This window comes from Diabrotica undecimpunctata, chromosome 4 (assembly GCF_040954645.1).
Source record: "Diabrotica undecimpunctata isolate CICGRU chromosome 4, icDiaUnde3, whole genome shotgun sequence".
In the NCBI taxonomy this organism is placed as follows: Eukaryota; Metazoa; Arthropoda; class Insecta; order Coleoptera; family Chrysomelidae; genus Diabrotica; species Diabrotica undecimpunctata.
In genome coordinates this window covers 154,905,846-154,930,135 of record NC_092806.1, presented here as the reverse complement: position 1 = coordinate 154,930,135, position 24,290 = coordinate 154,905,846, and the positions used below count along the sequence as shown (strand labels likewise).

General features: G+C 34.0%; 1 protein-coding gene across 15 annotated transcripts in view; it reads right to left on the bottom strand.

Annotated features, from left to right (window-relative positions):
* Msp300 (Muscle-specific protein 300 kDa) overlaps positions 1–24,290 on the bottom strand; it is a 477,430-nt gene that overhangs the window by 173,316 nt on the left and 279,824 nt on the right. For all 15 annotated transcript variants that reach the window (XM_072530648.1, XM_072530657.1, XM_072530658.1 and 12 more), the window contains 3 exons: positions 19,652–19,814; positions 16,774–16,916; positions 15,463–15,614 (listed from right to left, as the gene is read on the bottom strand). In XM_072530648.1, coding sequence (XP_072386749.1) covers positions 15,463–15,614; positions 16,774–16,916; positions 19,652–19,814 — 458 coding nt within the window. The remainder of the gene's footprint in view (positions 1–15,462; positions 15,615–16,773; positions 16,917–19,651; positions 19,815–24,290) is intronic.

The following is a 24,290-nucleotide window of genomic DNA, read 5'->3' as shown; positions in this document are numbered from 1 at the left end:
TGGATACAAAATAGAAAAAGAGTGAAATAACCAATACTGAAATATAAGTGTGAAATAATAATAAGCAGTATGGAGGAGACCCGTGTCGTCAAATGAGATAAGTCACCAATCGGCAGAAGGAGTATCGGACGACCGCGCAAAAGATGCGTATTAATCCGCCAATGAACAAGCAGAATTGTTTATAAAGAGGAAGAAGAAGAAGAAGACATGGACCGAAAGAAAGAAAAGCATAGAAAGTAGACGAATTTCCAGGTTATCCATCACTTAAGGAATGGTATTGATGAGATCGACTATTCAGAACAGCCTTATATAAAATCAGGATAGCTATAATGATTGCCAACCCCTAACGCGGAGATGGCACAAAAAAGAAGAAAAAAGGAAATAAGCAAGAGAAGTCTTACCACAAACTAAATAATAAGATGAATTATAACATAAAAGTAAAGAAACCAAATCGGATCAAGAATCAACGTCGCAAAGACTCTTAATAAACTAAAAAATAACGGAAGTTACCCTATCACCTCATCATATTTACATTTTGATTTGTTTAATCCTGTGAAAGCACTCTATATTTTCCAGCACATTTCTATTAAAACACAGTCTATTTAAAATCACTAGCACTTTTCACTTCCAGTTCTAAATGTCCTTTAAATAGAACATATGTGTCAGTCCTTGGTTCACTCAATTAGCACTATTTTTTTTTAATTGTTTTAAAAACTCAGTGAAGTGTATTAGACAACGACTATTAATTAACACTAGCACTATTGTTACCTGAAAGGTTAAAATTGATAAAAAAATATACGCTATGAATATTTTTTTAAGAAAAGTTACTGAAAATTTAAAAGTTTGTATTAAAAATTTAAAGCAATAATGGAGATACTTATATTCAAATAAAATACCACACACAAGCCACATCAAACAAAATTATTCTATGTAATATGAATAATATATAGTTCAGTGGGATCAAAAATAATTAATAATATAAAAAAAAATATATAAAAATGCAATTGGTACCTAAAAAATAAATTAGTGTGATAGAAAGATTATAAACAAAAAAATAATGATCACCTTCTAGTTTCTGGCTAAAAGCTTCCCTTCTGACACCCTAAAAATTCTGAAAACTAACAATTCACTGAAAAAACAAAATCCAAGTGTGTGCCCCACGTGCGATGCGAAAACTAATAAGAATCCACGTGGCTCTTCACAACTATCGAAACGCTTCTAAAATCTATGTATCTTTCCGTCGATCTAGTTTTTCCTGTAGGGTTGAAAATGCGGTGCCAGTCGGTGTATTACCCCAGTTCACTTTCCAGCCATCCAGTTAGTCGAAAGGTCGAGTCGCGATTGTTTCAGTTTTTGCCGGTTGCAGATTTTGGAAGACGTCGGCGTCGCGATGATGCAGGCGTCGGTCGTCGTCGCGCAGAGTTACGTTATATTTTTGGCAACGATTGTATTACGTTATAGAGATAGTAAAAAAAAAGTTTAAAAAAAGCAAGATAGATACTATTTTTTTCGAAATACGTTAGAAGTGCATGTACAGGGTGTTTCATTAGTATGCATATCAGACTCTTTGGTTAAAAATGTACAGATTTCCGTTTAATCTAAGAAGTTGAATATTATTTTTATCTTTTTTTATGATTATATGGACGGCGTTATGCAGTCGACCAAGTGCCATTTCTTTATGAGATTATAGAGAATTCTGGAGGCAAATAGCTAAAACTGTTTTTTGGAAAAAATCCCTGTTATTGTCACGCTAACGATCGCTAAAAAAAAACAAAATTAAACCAAGCGACATTTTGTCTATGAAGGGTTTTTTGTTTTGCATAACAAGGGTATATTCGTAACTGCCATTCTAGGTTTTGCAATAGTAGACTAAGCGCTATTATTGGTCTTTGATCTAGTTATGCTAAACTAAACTGTTCTAGAATGACCGTGGTCTAATGAGCAAGCACGATTTACGTTGTGTACGCAAATAAAAACTTCTAAATTGGGGAATTATCTTCAAATATAAGCAGGTTTCAGACGAGAACAGAAAAAATGGTTGCACTCTGTTTACAGGTAAGAAATTATAGATCAGTTTCTAGGTTAACCTCAAAATTCATGTTAGACTATTATGACAGACCAAATTTATTAGAGATTTTGCAAGTGTAAATTCAATAATGGATCTATTCTATCTTATTTATTTATTTCAGCTACATATGCTGTTTTTTTTAGGAAAAGGAACAAGATACACATACTGAGGAATTAACTATAATTTCTCAAGTACTAGATATTACACCAACATCCTTAACAGCAGATATTGCTACATTCGCTGTCCTGAATAGTAAGGATTTATGTGAATTGCAACCTGTAAGTTTTGAATCGCTATCTCAAGGTACGTTGGACATTTTCTACCACCTCGAATTATTGTAACACAAATACTTTGTTACCAAATAAACTTTAAGAACATTTTCCAAATAAAAATTTAGTCTTGTAATCTTGATACTGATCAAATCAATGAGAGTGTAATCTAGGAACATGAACCGAATGATGAAAATCTTAAAAATGCCGTTGATGAGGGCAGGGCTTCCAATCATCAGTTTTTAGACGGTATGTCAGAAAATGTAAATGAAAAAACGTACTGTTTAAGCTTTGAAAATACTAATCATAATGTAGGTGACGCTGATGTTAATAAATTTGCCAAAAACCTCAATAACATGGCTTCTGATGACAAAGAGAGCAAAGCTGTAATTAACCAGGCTATAGACAACGTGACAGCAAATGTAAATAGGGAAATATTGTCATGTTCAAACAATGTTGTTGAAAAATAAATATTAATTCTGTTTTAAATGAAAACCACTCTCCCAAGAGTAGACCAAAAAAGGACAGGAAAAACATAGCAATCAAAACAGAGAAATAAGGAAAAAACTTTGTGTACAAAACAAAGATTATTTTACACAAAAGAATGAATGAAAATATCGGAGAAAAATGGTCTAAAAGAACACGCATAAAAGCATTAACTACTAGAAAATTTAGTAGAGTGTAAAAATTATGTGGCGAAAACAATTTCTTTTTACAAACGCTAAGAATATTAAGTTGTAAAGTTGAAAAAGGGCAAAAGTGGTGGTAAAAATAAGACTGATCCCATTCGACTTCATGAAGTTATTGACCATATTCACAAATTTCCGAAATACAAGTCGCATTACAGACGATCAATCAAAGAAGCCGAATTTCTTACAAAAGAAACAACTGTTGCAAAAAATGTACGAGTTGTACTCTGAAGAAATGAGAAATCCAGTTTTTTTTTATATAAACAAATTTTTTTCACAAAATTCAATCTTCGTAGGAAAAAACTTATGAAAGATACTTGTAATGTGGGTGATCGTTTAGAAAGTGAAATAAAACATTGTGTGGATAATGATAAAGTACTGATTTTGGGAAAAGAAAAAGATTTGCATTTGGAAACAGCAGAAAAAGCACAAAATAAAAGCAAATGCTTGCAGTCAAGAATCAGCTTGATACAGAAACCCTATGTTTTGATCCAGAGAAAACTCTGCCTCTTCTTAGAATCCCGACCAATATAGTCTACTAGAAAAGGCAGTCGTGTGTATATAACTTAAGCACAGTGGACAAACGAACAAAGGCCATTGTTATGTTTGGATTGAAGGAGTCGGGGTGCTCAAGAAGTTGGCAGCTGCCTTAGAAAACACATTAAAGAAAATGTGACTTCCAAGAAATTAATCCTTTAGTCTGACTCGTGTGGCGGCGAAAACTGCAACATCAAGATTCTATTAATAATGAAAACAGTTTTGGAAAGTCACCCTACTCTTAAACAAATTACATTGAGGACAGTTTTCTACCTAATGACTCTACCTAATGATTTTGAAGATATCAAATCTGCACTCAAACTGCAACAACGGTTGTATACAGTAAATGATTTCATTGTAATTATGAAATTATATCGCAAAAAAATGCTTTAGTTGTGCACAGAAAGAAACAGGCATATTGGAAAAGCAAATTACCAATCGTCAAAATATATTACAAATTGTGGCAAGGTGAGTTGGCTCAAAATAAGGGAAATTAAAATTCAAAAAGAAAAACCTTGCAATATTTTAATGAAAAATGACTTTAATCAGGATATTTTCATAGAAATAGATATTTCTAAAAAACAAGGGAAAGAAAGACCCATTATTCAATATCTCCGCAACTTTCTGGCTCCAAGGGAAACCTATTTCTAAACCAAAATTAGATAATCTAAAATCTTTGCTGCAATTTATACCAGTGAATACAAAACCACTCTATAGGTTCTTGTTTAGCGACAATGATGTGGAAGATGAAATAAAGGATTTAATGGTGAACTTGATCTTTCAATAGATGAACAATAAGCCATCTAACACACTGTACATTTTTTTGGTATTTTTGTACTGATTCTTTCCAATGTGTAGATTAAAAATATTTTTTTATTTAAAATGGTTTTCTTAGTTTTTCTCTGTTTAAAAACTCTGTATACTTACATTTTTTTTATTGATATAATTTTAACGGCATTGGAATTAACGCTATTGAATGATAAAATAAATTTAGAGCAATAAAAGGTAAACTATTTATATATCCGCTGTTTACAAACATAATCAATGTATGCCTCGTGATGAACTACTTTCCTAGTTCTTGGAAGGTAGCCAACACAGTCATGATTTCCAAACCAGAGAAATCCTCAACCACCACTGAATCCTACAAACCTATCTCTCTACTCAGAACCCCAGGTAAAGTATACCCACTCCTTGACTAGATCAGAGTCATTATTATTTGCTGACAATACTTTGCAGGAATATACAATGGGACGCTGAGACATGCGTCTGTGTTCGATAGAGCACAGACGGGTTAAACAGAATTGTCAGGTGGTGCAACAAATGGAAGAGTCTCACTCAATCTCTCAAAAACTCAACTAATTTTATTCAAATCCTTTCACAGCCGCGATGATGGGAGGAACCAGATAGCCCTTCTAGGAAAAAATCTCGATTTCAGAGATTCGGTGTCCTACTTTAACAGGACTCCCAACTGGGACATTAATATCAAAAGCACCCTAGACAGGGTAAGAAAAAGCTAGACTCTTGGCGAACTCTTGTCTGGAAAACTCGAAAATACCTCTACAAAAACTCTCTTGCACACCTACAAGATTTTCATCAGGTCTATCATCGAATACAAGGCGTGTGTCTACACTAAATCCTCGACAAACCAACGCCATTGTAGCAACAGAAAAGAAAATCCTCAGAAGTCCGATCTTTTCAGCAAAAGTTACGTCCTCCACACAATCGCTGGCTCCAAAAACAAAGCTAAGCAAACTCTAAGAAGTCCTTGCCACCGCCGAGGTCACATACTCACCAGGCTCCCCCGAATAAAAGTTACATTACCACCAGCCAAGCTTCTACACTTCGCTGGTAACGAAATTCCTGATAAGTATTACGATATCCTCGAAGCAACCCTCATCAAATATCGCATAGACAAACTTAACAGCACGCCAACAACTTTTCTAGTAAGTCTGGTAACACCGGAGGTACCTTTTGTTTATGGCTTGGTTGGCTAGTCTATATTCTCCCTTATAGCACTCATTTTCTACATTATCACCATAAAAGCCCCTGCTCTATAGCCGCATGACACTCCAAAAACGTTTACTCGTAACTAACGTTACTTGTCCCCTTAAAAGCTCTCGCAAAAAAGGGAGCAGTCTGTCCTTGAAAAAGTGTAAGCTTAAACAAGGCACTAACGCTCAGATTTAATTTGACATATCACCCGTGAATTAAAACTAATAAAATTAAATACAGTGTCAATCCGCCCCTGACAAATTATTTTTAAATAGAGTGCCGAGCCGGCTCTGATAATGTCAACACGATTATTATCTTAATTCTTTAAAATTTAAACAACAAAAATAGAAACTATGTAATCGCAATTGTTACAAAAACACCGTTATAATTTTTTACAACCTTATACAAATCCACATTCGTGTCATTTCTTATTTAAATCTTATAATGCGAGAATAATTTCAACAACTAGATGCGATATAAAAATAGATATTATTTGATCATCGACGGAAATATGAATGTTTTAAGGTTATTAATGCCGAGTTTTTATGCAATTATGCCGGGAATGTCACATCTCTAGAAAAAAAAGTTCGCTAAACATTTGTAAATAATTTGGTGATTCGCACACTTGTTGACATACAACTATGTAGGTCCAAATTTTTTCTTTCCGTTTCACATTATTTAAACATTTAATACAGATGATTCTACTGTTTCAATGTTAAAACAATGATCCCATTATTTTAAACGTATACTTTTTTGTGAATATCATTTCTATTTTATCTAAACTTTAATTAAGAAAATTCTATGTGAAATGAATTTCATTTACTTTTTTTTTAATTTATTTAATCGCCTAATATGAATTTACTGAACATAAATATGCTGGTCTGGAGCCTGGATCGATAGTTGCGGGATAATTATTGATATTTCACTAAATTTAGCTGTAATCTGTGTAGTAGATTTTTTAAACATTGGCATAGACTGTTTACATACACTCGCGATCATAAAATCCGGGTCACCTTGAAAATCACCGATATTTCATTTTTAAGGAGCTTTATCGTAAATAATAATAACACAAATACAAACTAATGCATGTTTCTGGGAATTTTTATCGGCTTAGCGGTTTCCTTTGCAACAAAGAATTTTAATAGTGCCGATTTCGCGGGAAAGCGCACACTTCGCAAAATGAACCGTACCTGTAACTGCCGCTTGTTTTAAATGTCTCATTTGTGCTTCGACTTTCTGTTCAAACGCAACGAACAAACGTTTATTATTGCCACCATTAGTGTTTATTAGTGTTTATTATTGTTTATTTTTTGCCAAAAATACTCTTGACTGTTGTTGAAACGGCACAAATTGTTGCGCTTGTGAAAGACGGTCACACTCAACGGCAAGTCGCAAGAACTGTTGGCGTTAGAGCTCTTGTTAACGACAACGGTCAACGGGTCGGTTTTGACACCGTCCCGTCGGCCGTTGCTCAGTGTCTTTCAGGTTCTTATGAATGTTTGTTCACGCAACGGCAACCAACCCGTTGGTTAACTTTTCACCGTCTACGTATCCAGTCCCCCTCGGCAAGACGTTCGACGGGACGGTACCGTGAACCCTCAGTGAACCTTTTTAGTTTATGGAAGTGTGTTAACGGCGTTGGGCGAGCATCCGTTGTTTCAATAAATTTCTTTCTTTGTTGCCGCTAAAATATGGATTTTGATACGAAAATTTTAATAAGTGCGGTAGAAAATCGACCTGTGTTGTGGGATAAAACCACTGAAAGCTATAAAAATAAACAGCTCATGTATTAATTTAATTTAATCAGCGTTTTAATTTATCATGTACTATTCCTAACAATTTGCGGAAAGTTTCTTGACCCATTCGGAAGTAATTGAAGAATTTTGTTTCCTCTTTTTTCAATTCTTCGTAAAGTGTATGGAAAGCACCATACTTTTCTCTTTCTAACAAAATAGGATGTATCCATATTTTTCTTTTACGCTTCTCCCGTTTCTTCTGCATTTTTTATACAAATAATACGCTAGTATAACTTTTTGCTTTGACGACAACATGATATAACATATATTGCGTGCACTTGTTACTTTAAAACTGACGATATTTCGGAGATTTCATACTGTCAACGGACGCATATCCCTTGAAATTTATGAACCGTCGACACGGGTACCCGTTTAGCATCGGCCCGTTACCCGTTGAAAAAAACGTTCGTTAACAAGAGCCCTAAGCCTTTCTACGGTTCAACGAGTGCTTCAACGCTTTCAGGAGAAGGATTTGCTATCCAGACGACCTGGCTCTGGACGAAGAAGAATGACCACGGTACGAGATGACCGTTTTCTTGTGTTTCAGGCTTTACGAAACCGGACCTCAACTGCGATTATGCATCGAAATCGTCTACAGGAAGTACGAAATCGCAATGTTAGCGTTGCAACAGTCAGGAGAAGATTTCGTTCTTTTGGACTATCTTCTCGAGTAATGGCTACAGGACCGCCACTTCGCCTGGCGCATCGAGTTGCATGACTACCTTTTGCTCGATAATACGCGCATTAATGAATTAACGATTGGAGCAAAGAGTTATTCTCAGATGAATCCCGTTTCTGCCTAACTGGATCCGATGGACGTGTAAGAGTTTGGAGGAGAACCGGTGAATGATTTTCACAAGCTTGCATTGCTCCAAGAATGCCATTTGGTGGAGGCTCGGTAATGGCTTGGGGAGGTGTATCTTCCGACTTCCGCACAGAATTACCCTTCATCGAAAATGGGTCCTTAACTGCACGAAGGGACATTACGGAGATTCTGGAAGAACATGTTATGCATACCATGGCAAGGCTTGGAGAAAACGTCGTTTTTATGCAGAACAACGCGCGAACGCACGTTGCCACGATCAGTATGCAATACTTGGACGAGGTTGGAATTACAAGGTTACCCTGGCCAGCTAGGTCACCGGACCTGAATCCCATCGAACATATCTGGGACGATTTGAAAAAACGTATTCAACCCCTAACATATCCTTATAACAACGGACATGAGCTTAAGGATCTGTTAGTGAGAGAGTGGAATAACATACCACAACATGTAATCCGGAGAAAAATTGAGAGAATGTCCCGTCGTCTACAAGAGGTCATTAGAGCAAGTGAGGCAATACACGATATTAGTCATTGAAATGTCACTGACATTTTACCACGTTCTGTATTTTCCATTTTTTTCGTATGCCTGTTTTATCAACAATTTGGTTTGTTTTCTGCTTTTTCAATATCTGCAAAAACAATAAAAAACCGTTTTTTTTTCTTTCAAAAGAAACATTGATGACAAATAAAAAATACGTTAGCCTAAAAAAAAGGTTATTACTGCACCAGAGGCAAAAATATTCCAGAAACTTGAAATTTTCAAGGTGACCAGGATTTTATGATCGCGAGTGTATATAGAACTTAACGTCTTTCGAAGATTTGCTTCCTTTGGATATTGGGATAATTTATGATACTTTGGACGACAAATTCAAGAGCCACTGCTTGGATTGAATCAAAAGTATGTGTTAAATATTATGTACTATACAATTTTGTACGATATAGGTAATATTTATTTATTTATCGTTTTATTTTATTTCATCTCATATTATTTTGTTTCATCTCGGTACTAGTGTAGTAAAACGGAACGATGTCTACGAACATTTTACTCTTACCTAGTTTTAAAAGAAAATTACTGCTTTTTTACCACTTAGTTAGATTTGATTAGGTTTGGTTACGTTGGGTTAGGTTTATTATCATTGGTTTACATTCTTAATAATAAAATGTAAAGAAAATATAAAATTTTTTAAATAATACAAATTGTGAGAATTGTGTCCCAGTCTGATTAAGTTATGTTGGGTTATATTGTTTTACATTTTTTAATTATAAAATATCGAGGATAATATGAAATGTTAGTAAATAAATATTGTGGGATTCCCAGAGTGATTTATATATTATTTAAATAAATCAATACTGTGTGATTCCCAGACAGACTTTTAACCTCTTGTATTTTTTTTGTACAGAATCTCTGTGAACGTATATTTGTGTTAATGCGCAATATCAAGAAGTGGGAGCATAGATAGGACACCATTTTAAAATATACAGGGCCATTCATATTAACAGGGTGGAACAAACTTATCTTTAGAGTATATTTTTAGATTTTTGAACTCATCTCGATGTTCTCGTTCTTACAATATCGTTATACAAGGTAGTTTAAAAAATAATACCGTTTTTTTTATTAATTTCGTAGCAATATTAACACCCTGTGTAAAAAACTATGAAAATATAGACATATTTAATTTTGGTATACAGGATTCATCGAAACTTTCTATGAATATTTGCTGAGTTTTCTTACATAGAACACCCTTGTATTTACTTAATATTTTTTAAACCTTCCTTATACCTAATTGCTTTAATTTGTGAGTTATTCGTGATTCTTCGAGCCAAACATTAATTGCGACAACAATTAAATGAAATTATTAGGTTGGCCATGAAAATATTTCATCAAAAATAATTTTTAGAAAAAAAAAATGCATAATAATCTAGACTGATCCGTAATTTGTTGATATTTGATGAGGTATCAAAATACCTAAACAGTTAAGACTGTTGGTGTGTAAAATATTAATAAAAACATAACATTCTACCTAGCTGGCTATAACTGACACTACTAAACTTGCTTAAAAGTTTGATATTAGACTATTTTTAAAGTTTCTATTGCTTTGTTACTATTGCTAACTCTTTTCTAAGTAGAAACTGATTTACATTAAGAGCTTAACGAGAATGACTATAATAAACAAGTAGAATTTTGTCGGTGGGTGCAGGAACAAATTCAAAGTTATGCATATTTCTTTGAATACGTTTTATTTGAAGATAAGATGAAGTTACTTTCCACAAGGATGGTCCCGTAAAGAGAGCTAATTTCAACTATTATTCAACTTCTAATCCACACTACATTCACACCCACAGTCAAACGAGATATTTGTTGAATATTTTTTGCTGGAACTCTTGGAAATTATGCCATCGGACAGGCATCAATGTGATGCCTGTCATGGCAAGGCCGTCAAGAAGACAAGGTGGACTCCACGATCTCGAGAGTTAAACAGCTAGATTTTTTTTCTTGCTGTATATAAAAGATAAGGTGTATAAAACACCAGCTACAACAAGAGTCCAACAATGTAAAAATATACATTTGATGGGTGTTTCACGAAAAAAAAAAAAAAGATAAACTTTGTTCCATCCCGTCAACATACGTAGCCCTGTATATTTTTACTTTTATCCTAATAATTTTTTCGTATTTCTTACGACAAATGAAGTAATTGAACTTACATTAATGCCGCACCCTGTATGTAGACTAGTGGTGGATACACGAAGAGGAATGCGGAAACTAACCCTCCTTCCACCCAGTAAGGTCCAAAATTTAAGAACAAAATTGTTGAAACATAAAAATATATTAGCTCATATGGAACTTAAATCACAGACAGACAAATCCAACCCAATAAACCCGCTATAAGAGAACTAAGGGAACTTAATGCATATTTATATAAATGCTTAAGTTATTATTTATGTCTTTTGGTTGGTAAATGTCTAGACCCGCCACTGATGTAGACATCATCAAAAAGTAAAAAAAAAAGAGGGTTCCTTAAACTTTTCTACATGTTTTACAAAACTTAATCTTCTTAAAAATATACACATTCTAGTAGAAAAGAATGTGGAAACACTAATTTTGTTTAATTCAACAAATTCTACACCGCTAGCATCATTTACACGTTGATTTGGATATCCGCCAAGTGGTGCCTTGCCTGGACGCGTCAGCCAGTCAGAATATTTCGTTAATAATTTATTTGTGCATTTGTCTACCTTTTAAAAATGTATTAGGCCTCTAGTTATAAATACCGACACGGTACTTGATTCATGTGCGGATAAAAAATATTTATATAATTATATCATCAACCAAAAAATATTTGTTGTTTCGGTTAGTGAAATAGTAGCAGGTGTTTTCAATGATTGCCGTAAAGTCAGTTCAAAAAGTACGCACTTTACAAAACTATCCAGTTTGTTTATTTACGAATATAGATGAAAGCATAATGGAAGATTACGATGCTCCGATTCCAAAGATTATGCGGTGATTACATGTCATGTCAAATCTGTTTTTGGTGAATGCTCTGGTCTCCCAAATTCAACAGTTGTGCCGAAAATAAAGAAAAACAATATAAAATTGTTCTGGTCGATGGTTAATTGACATCAGAAAGTGCAAATATAATAAGCACTAGTTTTGGCGTAGATAGGTAAAAATATGAACAAAGTACCAGGTATATTTTGGAGGATGTTCTTTTGCTGTAATTTCTTTTTTAATGAAAAACTTTGGTTCTGCTTGCGAATTTTTTTTAATTAGTTCATTAGTATTTATTCCATCAAGTCAAGAAAATTATATCGGCAAAGTGGTCGCCGCCAGAAGTGCATATGGGCCCGTTTTATGACATTTTATATCACTCTTGCCAGAACTTCGGGCGACAGATTCTCGAAATCCTGGCGAATATTCTACTTAAGGGTTTCAAGAGTCTGAGGCTTGTTGACGTTCACACGCGACTTCAAAAAACTCCATAAAAAGACGTCTTGAACGGTTAAATCGGGTGATCTGGGCGGCCGGTGCAATCACTAAAACGAGGAATTAAGCGACCCGGAAATGCTTCCTTCAGAATATCGGTTGTGGCTCGAGCAGTATGCGCCGTTGCACGGTTGCACCGTCCTCTTAGAACCACATGTTCTCCAGTCTCAACTTAATCCAATTGAGAAACAAAACAACTCAGTAATCATGGCTCTGTAGCGCGGATGTAGCTAGGATCGCTAGAGTGTAGGTTAGACGCTTTTGGCGGTCAACAGCGAACAGCTAATGCACTGTCTACACTTATAAGGAAACATTTTCAAATTTTTCACCAAAATTCTGCACATGAATCTCCGACTAATGCCCAATTGCGAGGCACGTCATCTTGTCGATGTTCCGGTCTAATCTTCGACATCTTGAGCAACAGCAGCGATATTATTAGCAGAACGGCTGCTCCGGGGCCGGCCAGCCTTGGAGGCATCTCGTATTGTCCCAGTGTCTTCAAAGTCTCTTCAAGGCCAAATACTGCAGTGTTAGTCGTAGTCCCGTTGTTGTCGGACGGCCAGGAAATCTGCTATAGTGTATTTTTATGTATGAGAGAGTAATAAAACAATAAATTATGTATGCAAATCCCTAAACTGTTGATACGGGTGACTCAATGAAAAACAGATATTTGTCAACAAGTTTACAGAAGTATATAGGAAAACAATTTTAAATTGAGTATGACCACCAGGTATAAAGGTTGGAGCAGAATAGAATACAATAGTTGTGAGGGTTACTAATCCCTAAATAAGGTTGCCAGTGTCGGAGTGATGGAGGTTAACAGGTACTAATGAATTTGCAAGAAATGTAAGATGTTTATTTTATTGGTTATATATAACCAATAAAAGTTTAATAAGTACCTACCTATTTGCAAAATAAAGTTTAATTCTTTAGATAAAATAAAACGTTTTATTTTATCTATTTGCAAAATAAAGTTTAATTCTTTGCCTATTTGCAAAATAAAGTTTAATTCTTTAGATAAAATAAAACGTTTTATTTTATCTGAAATGAGTGCATTCCACGAAGTAAGGGTTTCAACAATCAAACATTTAATTCTTTAATTCCAGGAATCTACGACAGTAATTGACTAGATAATTACCTTCTAAACTTATTCCACAGAAAATGTGATAGTGGGTTTTTCCATTTTGTATATAGGAAGGTCCAAGTCTCGTATTCAAAATTCTTAACAGTTCACTAAAAGTAGGTACTTCAGTTGCAAGGTGCAGTTTATTGTGTATACTAGTGTTATGGAAAATTTGGAAGTGCCGTGTAAACGCCGAAAAATTGGTCCTCTAACAGTTAATGAAAAAACATTAATATTTAATTGTTTTAAATCATTTACAGACAAACGTTTTTGTGAAAGTGTTGATGAGACCGTTGAGTTAGTTAGCAGTACACTTGGTGTTGGGAAATCTACGATTTACAGAGTTATTAAAGAAGAGAGATGTGGTAGTTTTCAAATGCCACGTAATGCTCCAGGGAAACCAAAATTTCAAATAGAATATCATTTTAAAGAAGGACTTCGACGGAAAGTGCATGAATTCTTCTTTAGACAAGAATTTCCAACATTGGATAAAGTTCTTGTCTCAGTTCGAGATGATAAGGATTACCCAGAAATGAGTCGAAGTACGTTATGGAAACTTTTAAAAGAAATAGGCTTTCGCTGGAAAAAGAATCCCAGAAAGTCTATTTTATTAGAAAGAAGCGATATTGTCATATGGAGAAGACATTTTCTAAGAACCATAAAGGAAATGAGAAACCAAAAAAGAAAAATATTTTATCTTGATGAAACATGGATCAACGAGGGTCATACACCAAATAAATTTTGGCAGGATGAAACTGTTACAAGTCAAAGGCACGCTTTTGTAAATAACTTATCTACTGGTTTAAACCCACCATCAGGAAAGGGACGCAGGCTGATAATAGTACACATTGGCAGTTCAGACGGTTTTGTTGAAGGTGGTTTATTAACTTTTGAATCAACTCGTACCGGTGACTACCATGAAGACATGAACGCTGATGTCTTTCAAGAATGGTTCGAACAAATGATAGATCTTCTTCCTAAGAACTGTGTAATAGTAATGGATAATGCAAGTTATCACTCCAGACTTATAGAAGGACTGCCCACAACCAAGTGGTTAAAAAAAGACTTGCAGAATTGGCTGAGTTCAAAAAATATTACGTACCATCCCGGATCTATAAGAAAGGAACTTTATTCGTTGTGTGCCCTTCATAAAGAAAAATTTAAAAAATACGAAATTGATGAAATTGACAAAAATCGTGGAATGACAATACTTAGATCCCCACCATATCATTGTGAATTAAACCCGATTGAACTGGTATGGGCACAGATAAAGAGTGAAGTTTCAAGAAAAAATACCACTTTTAAAATTCATGATGTTAAACAGTTGTTTTTGGAGGCCGTAAATAATGTAAAACCTGAAAACTGGAAAAAGGCAGTAAATCACACTATTAAAGAAGAGGAAAAAATGTGGAAGCTGGACAATATTACTGATAAAATGATCGAGCCAGTTATTATAAATCTTGGTTCTGAAAGTTCATCTTCTGAATCTGATTTGGATTTGTAACAAGTAGCTGTAAGTTTTATATTAATATTTTTATTCATCTATTTAACATACCTTAGACGATTTTAAAAACTCTTTTTCTCTTTTGTAATTTTTAAAAATTAAAAAAAATGTGAATTTTTTAATGTAGGCCAGTCAGTTCTAATATAGTGTGTGATAAAAGAGGTCACTTTTGTTTACATACACATAACACTTTATAACACTGAAATAATTCATTTATTTTTTACAATTATTCAAAGTAATTTTTCAATTAATCTTGAGCACGCCCATGGAGTGGTCGGAGCTACCAGTTAAAATTATGCTAATTACTCTCTCGTTCATAAAAATAAACTATAGGAAATTCACGCTGCGCCAACACAACCGACGAATTGTTGCGCAAAAAAACATTGAAACAATTATTCCATGTTCTTGATGAGTAAACCGATTTATGGCTTCTAGATTTGTATTCTGCGTTTATTGACTTTACAAATGTCAAAACCGAATTGTGATTTGGCGCCATTTGCAAAAGTTATATCGTTTTCAAATAGGGTGATTCCTTTTACCCTACTTTGTAGTTGTTATCGTTTAAATGATAAATTTTAACAAATATAGAATTGTAAATAAACTAATACTCCTAATAATTCCAGCCAGTGAGTGATTCATAACTAAAAAATCATGAAAAAAAGTAAATAAAAACTTACCTTTCGTAGGTTTCATCCAGTTGTTGCAATTTAGCGGAGAGTGCGTTAGCAGACGCTGGTGAGCTCTCCTTAAGGTATGTCAAAATAGTTTCTGAGAGTTTCTTGACCTCTGCCTGGTGGGTTTTGATACCCTCAGCTTCAGCCTGTAGTTCCTGTAAGAGAGCATATATTATATACCAACAATTGTTTCCAATCTATGTATCAACAGAATACAGCAACAAAACTAAAATAAATTGGGAAGTTTATTAAGGACCTAACATATCCTACCTAAAATCCTGACGTTTTCTATACGTACGATAACTTAAAGGAATCGTTGACATATACTCCAGTTGTTAGAGACGAAAACGCCAATGAACTTTTAAAAACCATACGAATAAGTATGGTTCCCGCAAATAATGGTAAAATCGCGCTACGTTTATTTATTTACCATTTTTATAAAATCGGACTTCATTTGCGGCAAAATACCTCCTAGAAAGGGGATTTTAGGGGGATAGGCGTGGTTCTTTTTAGATTGGAAACTTTTTTGAATGTTCTTTTGGGGTCCCAAAATTGACAATACCAGCAAAATTTAGTTTTTCATATGATTTTTAGAGGTTTAATGACATTTTCGTCTCTGACGACTGGAGTATCAGCTCAAAGATAAATTCTATTGCATTTGTGATACAATAACTCTAGATACACGCCAGAACTCGTGGCTGAAAGACCTGAGGAGATGGTTCGACGATGGATCCGCAGAGATCTTTCGCGCAGCAGTTTCCAAAACTACAATTGCCATTTGGATCGCCAACCTTCGAAAGGAGACGGCGCAATGAGAAGAAGAACTCTAGATACAGACTATGTAGGGTCTTCTCTGTCTATTCTTCGCTCTCTATCTCAAGGTCTATCAAATTTGTGATCAAATTTGCAGAAATAAACTTCCAATATCGTCGAATTTTTATCAAATTTTCAGACTTGTAAATTGATAGTATTCGCTTAACTGCATAAAATTATATGTACGTTCAGAAAGACTTTCATGGTGTTTAGAAGAAAATAAGTATCTTAGAGGCATGTAATAAAGGAGTGCTGATGTCCCGATTACAATAAAACTGAGAAGTTTCAGCTGGTTTCCAACAAATAGGTTGGAGGGTCTATAAATTCTTCAATAGTTTCACTTCGATAGCAGAAATCTGCAAATTATAGGTCCCCACGGGAAAAATACTTGCAGCGATAATAATTATCAGAGTAATTGACTCCAAAATTTTTAAAAGAAAATATGTAATTAAAATGTTTTTACAACGATTTTTATTGGCGACATAGTTGACAGTTACTTACCTCGACACTCTTCTTAGTTTGAACAACGTGGTCCTTGTTTCTCACTACGTAGTCCAGATGTTTGGCTTTTTCTGCGACGGTACTAAGAAGGCTTTCGAAGTTTTGTAGTCTTCCTTCAAAGACCTCCCACATTTGGGATAATGCTGTAAAAAAAAACAATTTATTAAACATCTATTTTAAGTTTTTGAAATAAAATTCAATTTGGAGACAACAGAGGTTAGCAGTGAGAATGGAGCAGTGAAGTATACTGTATATAAAGCGGTGCAGTTTGAGACAAGATGTTCGAATATTTAAATTTTGATTTTAATCCGTGATAACTTGATTCCTTAAATAAATAATTTGTTTATTTTTGTCCCGAAAATAAGTAGTTTATATATACATGGTGAGTTTTTAGTACGACATTGGTCGATAATTCCATTTTGGTACAAGATAACAAAAAAAAAAAGAAAAAATGTATGCAATGATATTCTCCATACTTGGAAAATATGTGGAATTCTACAGGGTGATTAATAACTACGTGGTACAGCAAACATACCATTTTTTAAATGGGACACCCTATATATTTTTTCATATTTATATTCCTCTCATAATTCTTGTTGTTCTTATAATGTTGGGCTTTGAATAACTATACAGAGTATTTAACAAGTTATGACCATTTTATTTCGAAATCCCAATGAAATGAACACCATGTATATAAAGTTGGCGTCTTTAATTTTGATTATTCTCGTTCCAGTCTTTAGGGATCTTGCTATTATGGAGACATCTATTAAATAACTCTGTTAGTACAGCTCGGCAATTATACCGTCGTGTCCTGGAGCTTTATTATTTTTTAGCTCTTTTAAAGCTCTTTCTATTTCGAATCCCTTTATATTTGGTAGTACTTCTGATCCCACGTTTTTTATTTTTCTTTTGACGTTCTCCTTTGTTGTTTCATTAGGCTGGCCTTGCGAGCTGTACAAGGATGTGTAGAAGTCTTCGACAATATTTGTTATTTTATATTTGTTCTTCTCTTCCTTATTGTTGGCGTCTTTAATTTTGATGATTTTTTGAACTCCCAGTGCGGGTCTTAGACATTTTAAGCCTCTGTTGTTTTCAATGACTCGCTCTATTAAGTTCTCGTTCCATTTTTGTATGTCACGTTTTAGTTCTTTTCTAATTGTTTTATTAAGTTCTCTGTATTCTTGAGTATAGCGTTTGTTTTGCGCTAGTAGTTGTCTTCTTTCCGTCATTAGCTGTTTAGTTTCATTGCTTATTTTGTCTTCTTTAGTCCTTGTTTTCTTTGCGGCCTGTAGTCCTGCTGCGAGAAGGTTTTTATTTATGTTTTTAAAAATCTCGTCAATTTGATCTTGATTATGTGAAGGATCAGATTCGAACTTATCCGTTAAGACCTTTCGGAATTACTCTTCATTTGTTCTTAGTTTAAAGGCATCTATCCTCGTTGTTTTTTTTTTAATCCTTTTTCTCTCTTCTTTCATGTTAATATTTATTTTTGCTCTAACTATACGATGGTCACTGCCCGTTGTTACGTAATTATACAAAACATATCTTGTAGGAATTTAAGGAATCTTGTATTTCATGAAAATAAAACTAAGATAATGGCATCAACACCCAACAATAGAGCCAGAAACATCGGCCACCAATTCACGGTTGATAATTCTACCTTTGAAGTGGTGGACAAATTCACATACTTAGGCTCCCTGATCACCAAGGAGAACGTCATGACGGAAGAAATCAAGCGAAGAATAATCCTAGCAAACAAATGCTATTTTGGACTGAGTAGACATATGAGAAGCAGAAACTTAAGCCAAAAAACAAAAATAACCATATACAAAACACTTATATAACCAGTGTTGACATATGGGTCGGAGACATGGACCATTTCCAAGGCAGATGAAAATCTCCTGTTTATATTTGAACCAAGGATCCTGAGAAGAATATTTGGTGGCATCTGTGAAAATGGTGTTTGGAGAAGGAGGTACAACTACGAGATATATCACAGATATAAACATATATTTGGTGGTAAAGACGTAGTATCCTTTATAAAAATAGGAAGACAAAGATGGGCAGGACATCTGGCAAGATCAAAGCAAAACAACCCTCCTAGAAGAATCCTTATGCCACAACCTGTGGGAAGTAGAAGTAGGGGTAGACCAAAACTCAGATGGAGGGATGGTGTAGATGAGGATGGTAGACAAATAGGCGCAGCAAACTGGCAACAGTTGGCAATGGATAGAACTGACTGGCGTAATATACTTGGGAAGGTCGAGGCTCTTTTATAGAGCTGTAGCACCAAGGATGATGATGTATTTCTTTAAAAAATATGATATTTCTACTCAATACTTATTTCTACTTATAAAAATTAAATGTATTTCCGAAATTTGAAGAAAACTAAAAATATCTCGGAAAGTAATGAGTTTAGGTGTAAGGAATGCTATATAAAAATGAAAGATTATCATAAATACAATATTTCTAAAAAATAAAATATAGGGTGATCCATAAAAAAATTGAGAATATCGTAATTTTGTTTTGTAGTTTACCCTGTATACAAATTTTTATCAATGATTTCAATTAAACTTAATTTAAAAACTACAATATCTTGTTTATCTTATTATATAAAATAAATAATTGTTTATGCATTACTTCTTTATATACATGGTATTGATTTCATAGGGATTTCGAAATAAAAATGGTCATAACTCTGTATAGTAATGCCAATACTATAAGAACAAGAAATATGAGAAGAATACAAATTTGAAAAAATATATGTGCCACCTCTCACATCCACCTCAAAACAGATCCGTCATAGTCTAAATATCACATTTTCTTTTTATATTTTTTTAAAGCACACAAAAATAATAAAATTCGTCTAAAAACTGACCTGTAAGAGTGTCTCTCCTGTTCTCCAACCCCGACACGAGCGATGTCCATTCCTCTGTTACTTTGTCACTTTGAGACTGAATGTTCAGTCTGTTTTTCTGGTCTGCTTGCTGAATAATTTCATTGACACGTTCGTGGAGAAGGTCGAGTTCCAATTGTTGGTTCTGCAAAATAAGGGTGTAGAGTTAATACCAGTTTGAGTATAGACTTTCACGCCTTTGTTCATCGCTTGATAAAGTTTTCTGGCGTTAAACTATTCGGTTTTGATACATATTCGTATGTTACTCGTAGAAAGGAAGGTATAATGAGATAATATATTTTTTATATTAATTTAACAATTAATTAAGTACTTATTTGTAAAACATCGCAAAAACAGACTAAAATGAAAAAAATTTATTTCTAAAAGTTTTCTAAAAAAGCTGGTGGTTCAGCTGCAGGAAAAAGAATATATCCGGTTTACAAAAAGCAAGATAGTTCGCTAATACACCGAATGGTCAATGGAAAGCGTTTACTTAGCTTTCCCGTGACTTCGTCGCCATGGCTTCATAATTTAATGTGCACTGCCATTTCTGGATGTGTTAAGAGGATGATACAGGATATGGAACTAACCCACACCAAAAGATATATAAATTATGAATCAAATCACTATATACACATAAATATTAAACAGGGTATCCTCAAATCACTATAATGATAAATCCCAAAATACCTGTTCCAACTATGCATTTCATGAAGAAAAAAACCTGCTAAAAAAATTTCCTCATCTTATAAATGAAGAAAAATGAGTAGCAAACTTATCAATAGAATAAAGCAGACTCTGGTTACTAAACACTAAAAGAAGAAGTCAGCAATAAGAATATAATCAATATTCGTCAGTTAATTGTTGGACAGAGACACATCACCTATGATTAACAACATAATCACAGACAGATCAGAATTTAATATCAATCCGACGATACAACAGGACCTCTCAGAATTTTACTCAAAACATGGTACAAGGTCGAGGCCAAATAAGTAAACTGTCAAATTAGTATTACCACCCAGCGCTTACAGGTTAACCCATTATATCCCGATGGACCCATTTGGGGACAGCAAACCAAATTTCACTCCAGTTCCACAGGATATTGTTATGCTTTCGAAACTTATTGTAACTCTTAAGGAAATCCTTAAGTTTACAATTTACCCTTTGGATCCCGAGTAGTTCTTGATCTTCTCAAAATTATTGTAGTCCCCTCTGATCATGTCATTTTTTTCGACCATTATTTTAGTAGCCATGGTTTACTAAAAATGTTGAAACATCAAAATTATCGTGCAAACTGGTACGATAACAGAAAGCCGAACTCAAAAATGACCGATGACAAAAGTACAAATATTCAAAATGAAAGGGAGAGGTTCATTTGAACACTATTATGATAGTCATTCGGTGCTTCTTTTTATTAGGTGGCAAGAAAATAACACTGTCTCAATTGTTACTATGACAAACTGCAAACTATTAGTACGATCAATCGCTGGTTATCAGTAGCCAAAGAGAAAGTAGATATGCAACAGCCACACATTTTCAATATGTATAATAAATGCATTTATGGAGTTGATTTACACGACCAGGCAGTAAGCAAGCTGATTATGGCTGAAATAATGAAAAAAAGTAAGAACTAAAAAAGAATACCAAATGGGAGAAAAACAACTTAAAATATCTGCTATGCAGACGACGCAATACTACTCTCTCAAAGTGAAGATGATTTATAACATATGCTGCACCAATTTGATATAATCGCTAGAAAATTTAATATGTTAATTTCCCCCCAAAAAAAATGCATGGTTATACCAGCAAATTTACTAAGATGTAAATTGGAGATGAAATGTCAGATAATAGAACAAGTGATGGAGTTTAAATATCTTGGCATCAAATTATCTAGCTACGGAATCTCGAAACTGAAGTGGAAGATCAAGTGAATAGAGCAAACAGAGCCGCAGGCTGCCTGAATATGAACAATATGGAGAAGTAAAAATATCGTAAAAGAAATGAAAGGCAGAATTTACAAAACAGTCATCGGATGAATAATGACATACGCGGCAGAAACACGACTTGGCACAGAGAGGACAAAAAGGATGTTAGAAAGGGCAGAATCGAAAACACTTAGGAAAATTAATAGTAAAACACTATACGACATAGCTAAAAGTACAGATATACGACGTAGATGCAAGGTGAAGAATGACAACAGCCAAATGACAACAAATAGAGTAGTAAAGACAGCAAGAGACGGTTCCCCAATAAGAAGACGATCAGCAGGAAGAGCACGAAAACGATGGAACGACAACTTACTGGAGGCACATTGAAAAACAGACAGTCATGTCTACATCAAAAGAAGAAGAGGGCAGTAAGCAACTACAAGATTTCTGTTAGAGGTAAAAAATGGTAGTGGATGCTGTTTACAAACATGATCAACATGACTGTTGCCAATGCCTGGAGACTGTTTCAATTAACAAATGATAATCCAATCTCATTGTTAGAGTTTGATCGAATTATAGTGCGCTCCTATTTAGCTTGAAATGAAAAATTGACAAAACCCTAAAAATCGGCCTGCTGCGCAATTACCACCAACTTTACAAGTCATGAGGGCGGCCAAAATCCAAAGTGGACGGGACGGCTTCAGAGTTTATCATTCCTTAGACGTTTATTGAAGAAAATCTGTTATTTAATTTTTATTTTTTGCTTATAACAATACCACTAATAAGATTAAATTAAAAATAATTTATTTTTTTCAAAAAATGTTCTGGGTTTTAAGGTCATTAATAATTTTTATTTTAATTTTTTTGAAACGATTTCGGAATTGGTATTCCAAACATCAAAACAAATATAAAATGTAATTCTCATTACAATCAATTATGGTTTAATCCTAAATAAAATAATAGTAAAGTAAAAGGTACTTTAACTAGATTTAAAATAATTTGTTTATAATAGAAGATGTAGGAAAATTTGTTTACAATAAGTCTCTACAACTTAATTACGCTATATCAGCTTCTCTGGATATATTCGCCCTTGAGACCAGTTATAAATGCTGACTAGCCCATTCTGACATTTGTGTATAATAGTCTTAAAGATGTTTTGCTAATTTTTATTTGATCTCTTTTGCTTACTTAGTATATTTACATTGATGCTGAATGATAACAGATTTTTAACGGAGAATATAATACCGGGGATAGAGAGAAATGAAGTTGCTGTGACTATAATAAAGGCAGTAGGACCTGATTGAATACCTGTGGAGGTTTGGAAGGCTCTGGGAGAGGAAAGGGTTGATATTTTGTGGCAAATGATGAGTAGGATATTTGAGGAAGAAAGGATGCCCAATGTATGGAGAGAGAGAGTGTGTGATAGTGTCATTGTATAAAGATTAAGGGGACATTCAGGATTGTAATAAATATAGAGGGATAAGGTTTGTAAATGTCGCATACAATGAAAATTTGGAAGAGAACTGGAAGAGAACAAGGGAAATTTTTTTATTATTAATTTTACGAAAAAAAGTTATTCTTTATAAAAAGTTGTGCATGATCTAATACCCAAGATGCAACTATCAGATATCAAATTTTATCGACCTTATACGAGGTATGTCAAAAAATATGAATTTCGCTTAAGAGTAAAGTACCTTTATATTTCACAATATCGAAAATTGTTACCATGAAAAGTTGTTTTATACATCATTATAATTGAATAACAATTTTTGCGAATTTTTCTTGAATTACTGATACCGAACAATTTTTATTTATTCAAATTATGATCACTCTTCCTTTCACTATAGATCGTTTCTTCCTTCCAAGAATTGCCTCTATCAAATCTTAATCTTAACTTCGCCAACAGTTGGGTGGACTGAGTAGCTTGACAGTAATGTTGCCGGTCCTAAGGCCGGATAAAGGAGGAGAGAATCTTCAGCGAGGTTAGCATCCTACTGATGGACTATAAATATACTTTGCACTTTGCTCATATAGGCAGGGTTATGCCTCAGAACAGAACGGATTCAACGATGACGAGGAGAATGATGAGAAAAAGCTGCGGAACATTGGTAGGATTAATAGTAGGCTTCGTTTCCTCGCCTAAATGCTATCTGATACGTATTTATCCACTCGTAATTTTTTTATAATTTTCTATCTGCATTAGTATTTATGATGTTATCTAAAGCAATGATTTTATTGATTTCATGACGAAATCTTTTTAAGCCTGTTAACAAACCACTATTTATAAAATTATCTTTCAATAGATAAATTGATACGGACACTACAACGAAGTATAGTTATTTGATATAATTTTATCAGATTATCATTGAGGTAGTCGACAAATATTACGAAATTCAATTATAAGATCAAAATATTTGTTTTTGTCATTGTTTGTGGGATTTGATCGTAATTTTCCTTTTTTTTTTCTCTTTGATGGGACGTACGAAATAAAAATTATGAAACCATCGCGAAAATAAAAAATTCTATGGTAACGACTTTTTGAGAATCTAAAAAATTCGTTTTGTGGCAATTTTGACGTTATAATCGATTTTATACAACTGTCATGAAAAAAATCGTTTCTTTTAATCTAAACCTGATTTGGAGAAGGTATCTGATATAGAATTCTTTACGTATATTAAAATTTTATTTAC